Source organism: Anguilla rostrata, chromosome 2, assembly GCF_018555375.3.
Source record: "Anguilla rostrata isolate EN2019 chromosome 2, ASM1855537v3, whole genome shotgun sequence".
Classification (NCBI taxonomy): domain Eukaryota; kingdom Metazoa; phylum Chordata; class Actinopteri; order Anguilliformes; family Anguillidae; genus Anguilla; species Anguilla rostrata.
The window spans coordinates 39,712,894-39,726,546 of record NC_057934.1 but is presented as its reverse complement, the minus strand read 5'-3'; the positions used below and the strand labels follow the sequence as shown (position 1 = coordinate 39,726,546).

Sequence of the window (13,653 nt, the reverse complement as noted above, 5' to 3'; positions counted from 1 at the left end):
GAACTGCAGAATGAAAAAGAAGCAATTAACAGCATATGCTAGTTCAAAGTTCATGTGCTACAATGTGCTCTCCAAAATGATGGAGGACATATAGATAAGATGCAATTAGATACTATCTTATATATATATGATAATAAGCAACTGCCAATGGATGTTATTTCAATTCAGGTAGGCCTGACTGTAATTAACTGTAATTAAATACTACACACTGGGCCATACACAGAAGACATTTGACCACACCAGTGCAATTTTTATATGTCAAGTTTTATGGTCACACTTGACGAAGGCAAAAATGCACAGCAATTATGAACTATCAAAGCTGTGTTATGAAATGCAAAGGATCAGCATAAAACTCAGAGCATAATAGTCTGATAATTATGTGTTGAAACGAATTATTATGAAATTTAAAATAACACCAGCTCACAATACTTAAGCTTCTTAGTATTTTAGCATAATATTTTTGCACATATTAGTATTATGCATAATATAACGCGTTTTGAGAAATTTAAATCTTTAATTCTGTATTAACATTTGAGTTCATTAATACATAGTAATACAAATGATAGTGATACAAAAATGTTTTTTTATTTTTAAAGTCGAACATAATTTTGTTATTGTGGTTTAGTTTGTCAACAGTTAGACCTTAACCGACATACTGTATTTGCCCATAAAACGGAACCTTTAATCACAGCTTCATGGCAACAGGAGACCAAGAAGGGTGACGGACCACCATCCAATCAAGGGGAAATATATAGCTACAGCAGCTATAATCCAGCTATATGACATTTCTTTAAATATATATAATTGGACGAATTGGCTAGCTAACGTCATAGTTCACAAAAGGTAACCATTAACCTAAAGTTGTGAAAGAGTCAGGTAAAACAGTAGAGGCGAATAGCTTCAGTGATTAACTCCGAAGAAATTAAAAGGAAAAGTACTTTATTGCTCGTTGTGAGCTCCAGACAGAATACAGTGGGCTTCAGTAGAGAGCTTGACTTTGCATCACTGGCTTGCCAGCAAGCATGCTAGAAAGCCATTTGACTGGGATTGTTACGTTTGTATAGCTAACACAATGTGAAATATAAAGGACAAATTAGCGACCTAGTTAATGGATTTTTACACAATCACGTATGGTAGCACTATTTGGCATTATCGATAACAGTTAGCTTTTATCTAGCTAGCGACCTAGCTATTTTAGTTTGCTAACAGCTATCGGTTACGAGTTTTCGAAGTGTATCAGAACCTTCACATGTACGTCTGCGTAGTTTGCTGTCTTTGGTGCATGTGAAACAGAAATATGTATTTCAAATAACTTTAATGTTTTCTTTCCGTAACTTACTAGCTCATCTGTCAGACCATCGTAATTGTTTATGCAGGTAATTTGTTTTTAATGACTTAAACCTAATTATTTAAGTTTAAGCAAATATGTAGGATTTTGTAGCGACAGTTTAACAATTTACGTGCGACTTCTGCTAAATATGTGGTGTTTGTTATGGTTATACTCATTGCCCTGTAAGGAGGAACAGTTGAATCATTTGTACCTGTGATATATGTTTAAATAATGCTTTTTCTGTCTGAGTTAATACTCTGCAATATTCTGTCTGACAGTGGGAGCATGTATTGAAGAACATTATTCTGGAATATTTAAAAAAAAAAAATGGAACTGGTTCACATCAAAGAAGAGCCTTTTGAATATGAATTGGGATTGGAAGTAGAAGAACAATTTCAAGGAGACTCCAAACTGGGTTCTGATGGAAGAACTCAGGAAAGCAGCATATTAGAATTCCCGGAAAAAAATAGGCGTGGATATCGGTCCAGACCAAGAGCTGGCTTTGCAAAGAAAAGATTGCTCAGTTTGGCAAAGCATTTTGATGAAGAGGAACCAAGACGAACTGAGCGGAAAAGTAAAATGTGCCAAAAGGATTATGTCACATTGACTAAAAGCAGACGCCATGATGAGAAAATCCACGGTCCTTGTAAAAGCAGTAGTGCTGTATTAAACAAAGATACTAATGGTGATGTTGGCATTAACCAGCACACCAATGCCACCAGTGTGAAGGAGAAAGTAAAACAAAACCCTAATATAAACATAATTTACAAAGATTGTAAAAGCATCTCTGATCATAAGGTTAACAGTGACCAAAGCAATCATTTGAACTCTATTGATGAAATGGACCATTCAGTTGGTAACAGTCTCATTAACTGTGAGAACCTAAACCCAGAAATAAATATAGAAACTTCTCAGGAGAGTGTAGCTGATCCTGTGTTTGACAGTTCGCAGATAATTACAGTCAAAATCAAAGAGGAAGAATATAATAGTGAATTTGAAGGCGGGGAACAAACAGGAGAGGACATGTCTGGGAACAAAAGTGAAGAAAAAACTATTCTACCCACCATCCCCAAATACGGACGAAGGGACAAGATCCATCCATGTTTAGTTTGTGGTAAAGTTTTTGACAGATCGTACAATTTGAAGCAGCACAGTAGGGTCCACACAGGTGAGAAGCCATACAGCTGTCCGCTCTGTCTAAAAACATTCACCCAGTTGGGCTCTCTTAATAAACACAAGCATAGCCACAGTGGGGACAAACCATTTCTTTGTCCCATCTGTCTTAAGACATTTGCCAATTCCTACAGTTACAAACGACACCAGCAAATACACGCTGGAAAGCGACCGTGCTTCCTGTGTACCGTCTGTGGGAAGAGCGTCAGCACGGAGGGCAGTCTAAAAAAGCACCAGAGGACTCACTGCGGTGCAAAATTGTACTGCTGTGCCTGGTGTGGTATGACCTTCAGTCAGTCTGGGGACCTCAAAAAACACCAGCAGGTGCACGCGAGAGGGAGGCTGTATCACTGCGTTCGGTGCAGCAAGACTTTCAGTCGGGAGGAAAACAAGAAGTCGCACCTGTGTGTTTTGCCCACTGGGCAATATTCCCAGTGTGGTGAGCGTTTTTGCTCCGAGAATACTTTGAAAGGTCATCTTAAGGATCACTGTGGACAGCCAGTGAGATGGAAGAGGTAAGAATGAACATTGTGTACAGTGTATGTGATGTGTAGATGGGCTACCCTTTCTGCTAGAAGAATAGTGCATTCACAAAATGGTATTTCACGGCTGTGGGATTGCGTGTGTATGGACACTGAGGGTACAGTCACTTGAGTTATGGTTAATTCTCAAAGCCTGCATGCCTTAACATGCTTTTGTGTGTTCAGTCTAAACAGCAAGGCAGGTGAAAAGTTGGACAAGGACGTGGGAAGCGGCTCGCCATTCGCAGTTTTCTCCATCCAGATTAAAGAGGAAGAAACGGGAGCAGAGAGTCATCTCGAGGAGGAAGAACGGTTTGAAACGGAGAAGTCTGATTTCGGCGAGGCAGGAAAACATACTAGAACTCAAATGCTCCTTTCCAATAAACCTCGAAAGAACCGTTTTGGAAAATTACAAAGCTGTGAGACACAGTCTGTGTGTACTGAAGCAGAGAGGCCGACTCCCCAAACTGGGGAAGTTAGTCCTCATTCAGTATCAAGATGCAAATCACAGAAGCGTAGTCACAGTGCTGATCCAGCGCCTGATGTGCCCCATTCCCTAGTGCTTGGCCGCCGGTCACCTTCCCCTCCACCCTCCCCACCTTCCCCTCCACCCTCTCCACCTTCCCCTCCTCCCAATCTCATCATGTCTTCCCTCTGCTCCCCTGATAAAATACACACGCCCCCCTCATGTCCCTCACCAGCTGTATCTCCTCTCTCTCCGATAGTCAGGTCCTTCCCCCAGCCTTCCTCTCAACCCCCGAAGCCGCACCCTTGCCCGTCTTGTCACAAGTCTTTTTCCTGTGTGAAAAACCTGCGCAAGCACCAGAGGATTCACTCTGGACGTGGAGTGTTTACCTGTCCCACCTGTCCGCTCAGTTTCCTGGCCGAGGGCAACCTCATCACGCACATGAGGGTGCACACAGGTGAACGTCCCTTCATGTGCAAAAATTGCCCAAAAACATTTATGAGGAAGTCTGATTTAAAAACGCACTCAAAATTGCACTCTGGTCAGAACCTTTTCACATGCTCTTACTGTGCCAAGTTCTACACATCTAATAATGACTTAAAGAGACATTTGCTTGTTCACACTGGGGAAAAACCATACAGCTGCCCCTGCTGCTCTAAGAGATTTAGGCAGTGGGGTCATGTAAAGGTACACATGCGTGTCCACACAGGAGAGAGACCTTACTGCTGTTCACAGTGCGGAAAGAGCTTCAGCACTGGCTCCAGCCTGAAGCTCCACCAGCGCATTCACACCGGAGAGAAACCCTACTGCTGTACTCAGTGTAACCGGCTTTTCACCAGGCTGTCTCACCTGAGATTGCATCTGAATACACATACAAAGTGGGAAGGAAGGACCAATGGGATGTCTGTGGCTGCACCTTTAGTGGAAAAGGAGTGAGTCATTTAAAGAAACAAGTATTCAGCTGTTGGATATAATGTATTTAAGTACTGAAGTGTTGAGGAGGGCACTTTCTGGTCAAAAACTGCATTTTTAAAAGATATCGTTCAGTCAACAGTCACTTGACAGCAAGTAGCAAGATACCCTTTTTGTCTTGGAGAACCACAGGCTTGACTTGATATCGCATTATACAGTGTGTTTTAGTATGCTGTAGTGTAGTGAGCCATACTTACACTATGTTTGATAGTTGAATGTTACTATAGCTAGCTTTGTTAATGGTTTGTCTCCACAGTCAGTTAAGTTAAGAACTGAATGGTATTAGAAATGGGTGATTTGCCTTTTTCTGAATAAATTTGAAGAATGAACAAACCCTTGAGACTGAAAGTGTAATTTGTGTTCTGTGCTATGTGTGATAAACTGCTGTGGATAAGTCACGGTGCGATCAAAAGGAGAAAGACAAGATTCAAAGCCCATGCAGCATTATGTTGACTGTCAAGCAGGAGTTCTAGTCTATGTGTGTGCTCCATCCAAGTTTTGTACAGTGTAATAATTTGGGTAGAAGTCAGAACAAGTTGCAGCAAGTTGCATTGCTATTTGTACACGTGATTACATTTTATAATGTGGTGAATAAGGAATGGGTACTTCTGAATGTAACAGTTGAGATCGTACCTTGAGCCTACTATTTGCATAGTTTCTTTGATAATGCAATTCAAATTGAATTATTGTATTTTTAAAATTATCCTTAATTAACATACATAGCTATTATAACTAACCTAATAACTAATTAATAACCAAGTTAATTAACCAACACAATGGGAGTTTGTAGTGGCAAGGAACAATTTGCCTAGTCCTGCCAGAGGAAGGGGGGGGGGGTACTAGCTTTCTCCTAAAGTACTGTTTGTACTGGACAGGCATACTTATCAGGTTTCGTGTGTGTGCAATTGACATAATTAACATAAAATGGGTAAGTGTTTCACAAATGCCTTCGTACATTCATATGTGGTGTCTGTAAAATGTTGTTATTGAGTTGAGTTCACGCTTCTTCCAGCTCTTTGTTCTGTAGGGCTGCTAGCTACACACACAACTGACATGGGTGGGATTCAATACTAGGACAGCAACGTGAGATATGAAGATTGTATTATCTTCCACCTCATTCACTGACACAATGCAGAATGTTGAATTGGACTAGCCAGCAGAGTTCCTCCACGCAGTCCGGGATTATAAATAATGGAGCCTGTTCTCTCTGGTGGTGCAGTATAATTATAGTTGAGCTTTCTGAATGGTATGCCTGCATGAGGGCATACAGATACTGAGCAGCATGCTCACCTTTCCACAATCAGTGGACTTGTTCCACAGGATGCAGTGTTAAATACTGTGGTACAGAGTGAGGTGACAATTGAGCATAAGGTATCGGAGACTTACGCTGGCTGTAACATTGCCTGAGACTAAAGACCTAACCATGCCACATTTTGTCAAATTAATGTTTTGCAACAATCCGTAACCTAGTCTTTAAGTTGTGCTGTGTGAAATTCTGTGTGACCTTCTGTTGTCAAATCTTGGTCACACAGAGCAATTCTAACAGGAAAGGTGAACAAAAGACAGTTTGTTTGTACAGATTAGCGTCTTGCAGGTATTTTATGCTTCTAGGAAAAAACTTTTTTTTTTAAATTGCAGCTGTGTTTAGCTTGTATGAACTTGAATGGAAATGACAGCATGGACCTGCATGTGTCTTCTTACACGTGCCTGGAAGGCAACACACTAACCCTCCAAACCTACTCTCATACAGATGCTAGATTAAAAAAAAAAAGTTTGTTCACATATAATGGTGCTGGAAATGTCTAGACATAGTGAAAAATTCAATTGTTCGGCCACAATGTGATGATTGCCAATGCATTACTAAATGAAGGAAGATATTTTATAGTAAAAATGCAAAATGTTAAAAATGCACATGCTAAAAAAATATTTATGCTTTGGATATACCTTTTTTGCTGTTATACTTTTGTTCATTTCTTCATTACTTTCTTTTTGAAAACAATGAATACCACTCCTAAATACCACTTGCATAACTCATTACAGAAGAACAGCTAATGTGCTATCGTCCACCGTTCTTCTAATGGTGACTGACCACAGAATCTACAAAACCGTGAACACTTACTGCACGTGGTAATGTGACTGTCTGCATTGCAGGGGAAGCTGAGAACACACAAACAAGGCTTGAATCACATTGGAATCAGATCATTGTTCCTGAGTACTATGACATTCAAAGAAATCTGTGTGGCTGTCCAGCAATTTATCAACACACTTTCCTCCTGGTGAATGGATCAGGTTCAGGTCCATTGCAGACTCAGTTCAAAGACAACATGCTTGCAGGTTGTGATGTTACTGCCTTGCAATTAGAAATGGGTTCATAGCGGGCAATTGGGTGAGGTGGTGTCTTAGAATAATGAACACAAGAGAACACAAGAAACAGAAGACCCATGCGGCTTTGAGGGGCTGTGTTTGCTCAGCCCTGGAATACACAGTCATCCACCAGATGGCACCCTGAATTCACCGGCAACTTAAACATCTGTGAATATAGCCACTGATTGAATATTGTCTTGTCTTACCGCAGTACAATAACATTGTCCATTTATAACAGATAAAAATGAGACTAGAGTCTGAATATAGTTTGCACACAGTTTGTGTGATAGGCAAATTACAGTAATTAAAATAATAGGTGTACAATAGTAAAAGACTGACAGTTCCTATTCTGTCAATGAGAAACTTTCACAGCTTCTGGAATGTTCATATTCTTCAAATATGCAACAGATGTGTGGCACACTAAGGTCCTGATTTACTAAATGACCTTTACTGATTTACTAAGACCTTTAGTGTGTGCAAACCCTTCTAGCACATGCAAAACTGATAACCAATGATTAGTGCAGAACAAATATCAGTTTTCTGTGTGGCAAAATGTTTTGAACATGCTAAAGGTCTTAGTAAATAATTTCAAGGCCGGTATGCAATATAATTTTTATCACACTATATTGTATCGGTAGTTAAAAATGGTGGAACTGTATATTGTCACATTAAAAAATGGCAATAATAACAAGACAATACAATGATTAGAAAACATGGCTTTATTAGGATGTCAATGAGGAAATTATGTCAGCCATCGTCATTCCTAAAAACACAATTATCCTTTGATCTTTTGATTTAAACAGTGGAAATTACCCTGTGACCTTCTGGTTTTCTCTTCATTCTAATTCCTTTCTGTGTAGAAAATGTAGATTTAAAAAGAAACAACATTCTTCTCTTTCCTCTGTCTCTCTAATATAGAAAATCTAAACATTCTCACTTTGCCATTTATTTATAAAAGGTCTGATCTACCATATCTCCAACCAAAAGATCCTGGGAAATTTCAATGATTCCGAATGAACACCTGGTTTTAAAATACACCAGTCGACAATGACAGTTCATGACAGTATAAATACAACCCTAAACCCAATTCTCATCATGGCTGAAATAGTGCTGCAAAATTTCTTGTTAAATTATGGTAAACAATCGCATATAATTCTTATAAGTATTAATGTGGAAGAAATGTTTTGGACAGAATCTTGTTTTGGGAAAGTGTACAATTTCAGAACATTTGTGGTATTTCCAAAGGTAAATGCATCGCATCAAGGTGATACAATAATGTGAAGGTACAGTATATATCAGGAGGACAATTAGTGCCACATGAGAAACTCTGTTTTCACCCAAACAGATATAATATTTAGACAAAATATAATATGTCTGGATGAAAATACATGGAACACTGGCAGTGCACATGCATTCTAGTGTGAGGCAAAGTGTAGTTAAGAAAAAGAATGAGGTGCAATCAAGTAATTTTTTTACAAAGTAGTAAGGTTCAATGTATCAGCTTGTGATATTACAATTATCATAATACTTCAGCCAGTTTTGATGCTGGCCTACGTTCATTATCACAACTATCCAAAAATGTCTCAAATTGAAGTTACAGTATTATGTAACAGCAGCGATTATTTATCAAATCTTAGCTTAATGTTTACCATAATTTAAAACCACTCCAATATTTGCTTCCAGCAAGAAACTCAGAAACTTTGAACCATACCCTACCTACCCTCCATAAATGACAACCCAAATCTATGCCCATGTCCTCAGATGACATCAGAGCTCATCGTGTTTCTTGGTGAGGTCCTCTCCATAATTGGTTGCTTGGCTTCCAACAAACATGTTCCAGTTTGCCAAAACCTCCTTCTTGGTAAGTTTTTCATCCTGCTCAGCCAATCACGGCACAAACAGGAGCAAGGTAAGCAGTCCCGCCAACCACGTTGAGATCACAATGAGCATTTACAGAGAGAGAGATGATTGTAGGTCATTAGAAAAATGATCAATCAAAACCAATTAATCAATCACTAACAGCGAAAGTTTTATAGCAAGCCTTATGAAGCCTTATTGTTAGCTGTTATGAAGCCTTATGAAGCCTGTGTCAATTGTAAATCATAGCTCAGTCAAATGAACTTTAGATTGTATCTAATACATTTCAGGTGACCCGACAGCTGCAATGATTTTGCTTAAATTTTTCATATCACTGGGCCCTGTGCTTTCATTGTGTGTGTTTTTGAGGGAGTTTAGTTGTATTTCAGTCTCCCAGCACCAAAATAATGATACATCCTCCTACTGAAATTACCTGTTCAGCACTCACAATCACCATGCTGATTTACTTCAATCATCCCGATTAATCATTTAATTATTAATTCTATGTTGATGTGCACTGAGCCACAGATGTGCTTGTGATTACTGAATAATCTGATAATACCTGATTAGCTGTTTTCAAGGAACCAATGGCACACGGAACAGTGGAATAGTGGAAAAACACATTTTACATAATGTCTTCCATCAAGGATTGTGTTGTAAAATCTTGTTTCTGCAAATACTTTACACCCATCTTTTGCTATCTGACACATACAGTTACTCTTCAAATATGTTAGATTACACTACACTCATTATGACTGGCCTTCTTTGGCTTCCCCCAAACTGCCTTGGTCTTCAAATATAGCAGCTGGCGCTACAGACATTGATTTTCAGGTCCCAAAGTCCCGTCAGTGAAAATGCAGGGCTCAACATGGCACATTAACACATTTATGCAGAACGGTTAATTGGCTTCTTTATCCTAAACTTTTTGCTGGGGAGATACTCCCACCACACTGATAACTCTCATCTTGAATTTGCGAGTTTGGGAAAGAAAGTCACCCATGGAGACGGCTGCCACAAAGTGTTAGCTCAGTTGTTTCACAGGTATGACGTGAGTTACGTGGGCGAGTTAAAGTAGAAAGGTAAATGTACCTTGTCCGTGTCTGTCTCGTGAATGAGATGTTTAGCTTCATTGTCTGCATGGTCAATCTCTCCAGGGAGGACCCACTGAGCCACCTCAGCAGCATCTAGGGTCCCATCCTGACAAAGATAATGGTGTTGTTAAGGGGAAGTAAGAGATATGATCCAACATGGGTGTGGGAAGACTAGCTGCTCACCACAGTGAATCAACACTATGAGCAATATCAGAGAGTTTTTCCTCAAAACTGCACATACACAAACGTATCAGTGAAAATGAAAAACAAATATAAGCAACTACATATGAAAAAGAATCATGTAAATTTGAATTGCCCTGAAATGGAATGAAAGGATAATCTCACCAAAAATGATGCATGTTATTAATTGTTGTTAATATGCTGTGCTTAACCTTAATGTCCTTAGGTACTCGGTGGGTACAAACTATTCACTATTTTAATAAGTATGTACTATCATGTAGTAGTAGGTTTTTGTTGATGCATTCTTCATCACTTAAATATTAAATTATAAATTTATGGTGAGGGTACCCTTTAACACAACACAGGTATATTATAATATACTGTATAATGGTAACAGTGTGGTATAATGATTAGGAAACTGTGCTTGTAACTGTACAACTCTAAGCCCAACCCTAAAGTAGGCTTATTTCCCAAATTAGGTGCTGTATACTTAACCTGAATAGTTTGGATAAGAACATCTTAATTTACTCATGTACTGTAATTATCTTATTTATGTGTTACTGCACTCTTTAATAAAAATGAGAAATACCTTGTTCACATCTCTGAACTCTGCAAAATGCTTTTTTTCAGTCTGAACCCAGTCTGGCTCACTCTCCCCATGCTCTGGAGCGAACATGTCACCTAAAAGCAAGGAAATATTGTATAACAAATTAGGAAATTGAATCGTTTTACCAGGATATAGGATAGAAAGCAATGGTAATGTGTCTTGCCTATATATTCTTCCAAGTTGATCAACCTGTCGCCATTCTTGTCAATGTCCTCTATTGTTTCCTGTAGAGGAAAATTCAGCATTTTTTAAGCATTTTCATTGATTCTGTCGCTGACATTGCTTTGCATACAGTGTCATGAAAAACTATTCGCCCTCTTCCTGATTTCCTGTTTTTGCAAATTTGTCACGCTCAATGGTATCAGATCTTTAGATAAAATGTAATATTAGAATGTGTTTTGTGTTAACTCAGTTTCCTTGTGTCTAATAATACATTTTATCGAAAGATCTGAAACCACTGGTTGTGACTAATATGCAATAATAGAGGAAATCAGGAAGGGGGCAAATACTTTTTCATGGCACTGTATATTGCGCCAGTGAAAATGAGCTTTTAAATCCAGTCCAGTATATGTACTTAACCAGCATCATCCCACTCTTCTACTCACCGCTACAACAACGTCCTTCATGTGATCATACTCTTCAGGATGCAAGAAGGCTGTAAACTCCTCCTTAGTTGCTATGCCATCACCATTGACATCGGCGCTTTTAAATCTCCTTTCATCCCTGGCCAACATGGCCTTGTAGCTGGCCTTGTCATCAACATCATCAAACTCCTCATCTGAAACAGCCAGGTTTGTACATGTGTTCATGTGAACTTTTGAAATGCAGCAGATTACACTGAAGGTAACTGGGTTAATTTAATATTTGTCCTCAGAGTGTACAGTGTAGACAAATGATGAACCATTTTCTCCTGTACTTTTATCTCCCTCCCCATCTTTCATACTCAGTTCACTAAATCTTTGCTCGTCCCTCTGCAGTAGTCATTTTATCTCTATTTCATCCACATACTCACTCAAGTAATAGCCATAGGTAGTGTTCTTGTACTCTTCCCAGGAGACCAGTCCATCCTTGTTGAGGTCATACTCATGCCAGTGCTTGTTCACATTCTCCTCGATGTACCTCCTCTGCCTGTGTTTGATCCAAACGTGTAGCTCTCCGTGGTTGATGTAACCGTCACTGTTTGTGTCGATGCGGTCCACTATCTTTCTGTCAGAGAACAGAGGAATAAGATTAAATGGAACATACACACACCTGGACATTTCAGTGCATTTACACTGGGGAACAGAAAAAGAATCAACTCAGTCCTGCATACAGTATGTCTATATCTGAACAAAAGTCTGCAATTATGATTATTATTTTTATTGTCGTATAAAATTTGTTCTGAGAGGTAGTGAAGTACAGATGCACCTGAGGCATAGTGCACTAAGGTAACAGAAGAACAGTGCAATTTTACCCTAGTCTCTCTTTGCTCTCTTCAGGGGTCAGCTGATCAAAGGTCTTCGCTTCCTCTTTCCCAAGAAAAGCCTCATGGTCATACTGGTAGCCCTGTGAGTCGTCATGTTTGTGGTCACTCAGGTCACTGTGGTGATGCACCCGCTTCTCTTGTGTAGGCACGGCAACAGTCACAGCCAGACATATTGCCACTGTCCATAGAAACTGCATCAGCACCATAGTTGCTCTTCTGCAAAAGTAAAATACAGCTGTACTTCACTGTAATTGCAAATGAGTTAAATGAATGTTTTGCCACCTATCTGTTACGTGAATGGTGAATTTATCAAATATTAAGGTTTCCAACAGGATAACATACCTTCATTTTACCAACAAAGGCACTAAAGCCAACGTTTGAACCTTTAGATTTTTACTTCTCACGAAATATTAGTGAAAAAAAAAAACAATGTATAATTGTAATTGATTTGTAGTTACACGTCGAAATGATTGTAATGTCCGTATCAAGGATGCAAAATTTAGTGATAGTGTTTTGCTAATGAACCAAATATATTCAAGATATAATATTCCAGTTCATTTCCTCTATCTAAATAACGAACAGTCAGCTAACATTTTATCCGTTACTTTTCTGTGATTTATCTTTATATAAAAAAAGAGTAGCCTACCTCGTGATTTCTTACAGCGAACTACACCCATAAAACCATTCAGTTCACTGCAGTATACATTTATAAGACAGCACAGTCGGTTAACAAGCAAAATAAACTTCCATTCTTTTCTTTACCGCAGATGGCAAAAGCTAAAACCTCAACTGCCGTAAAACTTTGGTCAATAAGATGTGAATACCCATCATGTCTGACAATTAAAGCAATTACATTTTGAGAATGCATACGTCATTATAGAAGAATGAATTTCTTATAGGCTATTGATAATTAAAAAATTTTTAAATAAACTCTTACCAATTTTTCTTGAAACACTTAGAAACTTCTTAAAATCTCAGCCTTCTTCAGGGTAAGACCTGGCAACGCGTTCCCTGTAAATTGTACTGTACGGAAGGCGGTCCCATCTCTTTGATTGACCAACAGAATACACGGTGCGAGAAGTCATAGCCAATAACTGCAAAGAAGGGAGCAGCGCAGAGCAAGACACGAGTTACTATTGGTTTTGAAGCGCCACGTTGACACGCGGACGAGCAGGGAACAACGCCGACCCTGGGGGCGCGCATGAAACAATCCAGCAATGGTGGTTTGGGTTATGTTTAAGTCAGATTAATGAGAATGTTTACGAATTCTTTTGTACTCGTGTGTGTGTGTTTCTCTATGTGTGTAAAATCTTTGGCAGATAAAATGAAAAATTATGTTTTAATATAGTTTTCATTTACATTCATAGGAGAACATAACCTTAGATAACCTGTTCTGTTCTAATTACAACCATCCATTACCTAACCCGCTTATTCCTGGTTTGTGTGTGTGTGTAAAATATTCACACACAGATAAAATTTAAAATTTTGTTTTCATACAGTTTCAATTTACATTCATTGGAGAACATAACCATCCATCACCACTTACATGATAGTGAAGCTATAAAACAACATCATGAACAGATATGCTTTGCTTGAATACACTGGGAATCTTAATTATCATGAAGAT

General features: G+C 38.8%; 2 protein-coding genes across 3 annotated transcripts; one reads left to right on the top strand and one right to left on the bottom strand.

The window, feature by feature from the left end:
* The first annotated feature begins 673 nt into the window (after nt 1–673).
* Nucleotides 674–4,796, top strand: LOC135249192 (zinc finger protein 271-like). Of its 2 annotated transcripts, XM_064324559.1 has the most exons (4): nt 674–843; nt 1,343–1,376; nt 1,609–3,018; nt 3,211–4,796. In XM_064324559.1, the coding sequence occupies exons 3-4, from the start codon at nt 1,658–1,660 to the stop codon at nt 4,424–4,426; spliced, it is 2,577 nt and encodes an 858-aa protein (XP_064180629.1). In that variant the 5' UTR covers nt 674–843; nt 1,343–1,376; nt 1,609–1,657; the 3' UTR covers nt 4,427–4,796. The 2 variants fall into 2 exon arrangements, with proteins under 2 accessions (XP_064180629.1, XP_064180630.1); XM_064324560.1 differs by lacking the exon at nt 1,343–1,376.
* Nucleotides 4,797–7,527: 2,731 nt separating this feature from the next.
* Nucleotides 7,528–13,095, bottom strand: LOC135249228 (calumenin-like). The gene is made up of 8 exons (XM_064324649.1): nt 12,964–13,095; nt 12,015–12,242; nt 11,574–11,767; nt 11,167–11,339; nt 10,725–10,785; nt 10,544–10,635; nt 9,773–9,880; nt 7,528–8,701 (listed from the first exon to the last, which is right to left on the bottom strand). The coding sequence occupies exons 2-8, from the start codon at nt 12,230–12,232 to the stop codon at nt 8,594–8,596; spliced, it is 954 nt and encodes a 317-aa protein (XP_064180719.1). The 5' UTR covers nt 12,233–12,242; nt 12,964–13,095; the 3' UTR covers nt 7,528–8,593.
* Between the last annotated feature and the right edge of the window lie 558 nt (nt 13,096–13,653).

Coding starts and splice junctions, on each gene's coding strand:
- LOC135249228 (XM_064324649.1), bottom strand. CDS start 12,232: ATGGTGCTGATGCAGTTTCTATGGACAGTGGCAATATGTCTGGCTGTG. Junction 11,340..11,573: donor TACCTATGGCTATTACTTGA/GTGAGTATGTGG, acceptor TGGCTGTTTCAG/ATGAGGAGTTTGATGATGTT. Junction 9,881..10,543: donor AGTTCAGAGATGTGAACAAG/GTATTTCTCATT, acceptor TATCTTTGTCAG/GATGGGACCCTAGATGCTGC.
- LOC135249192 (XM_064324560.1), top strand. CDS start 1,658: ATGGAACTGGTTCACATCAAAGAAGAGCCTTTTGAATATGAATTGGGA. Junction 3,019..3,210: donor CAGCCAGTGAGATGGAAGAG/GTAAGAATGAAC, acceptor TTGTGTGTTCAG/TCTAAACAGCAAGGCAGGTG.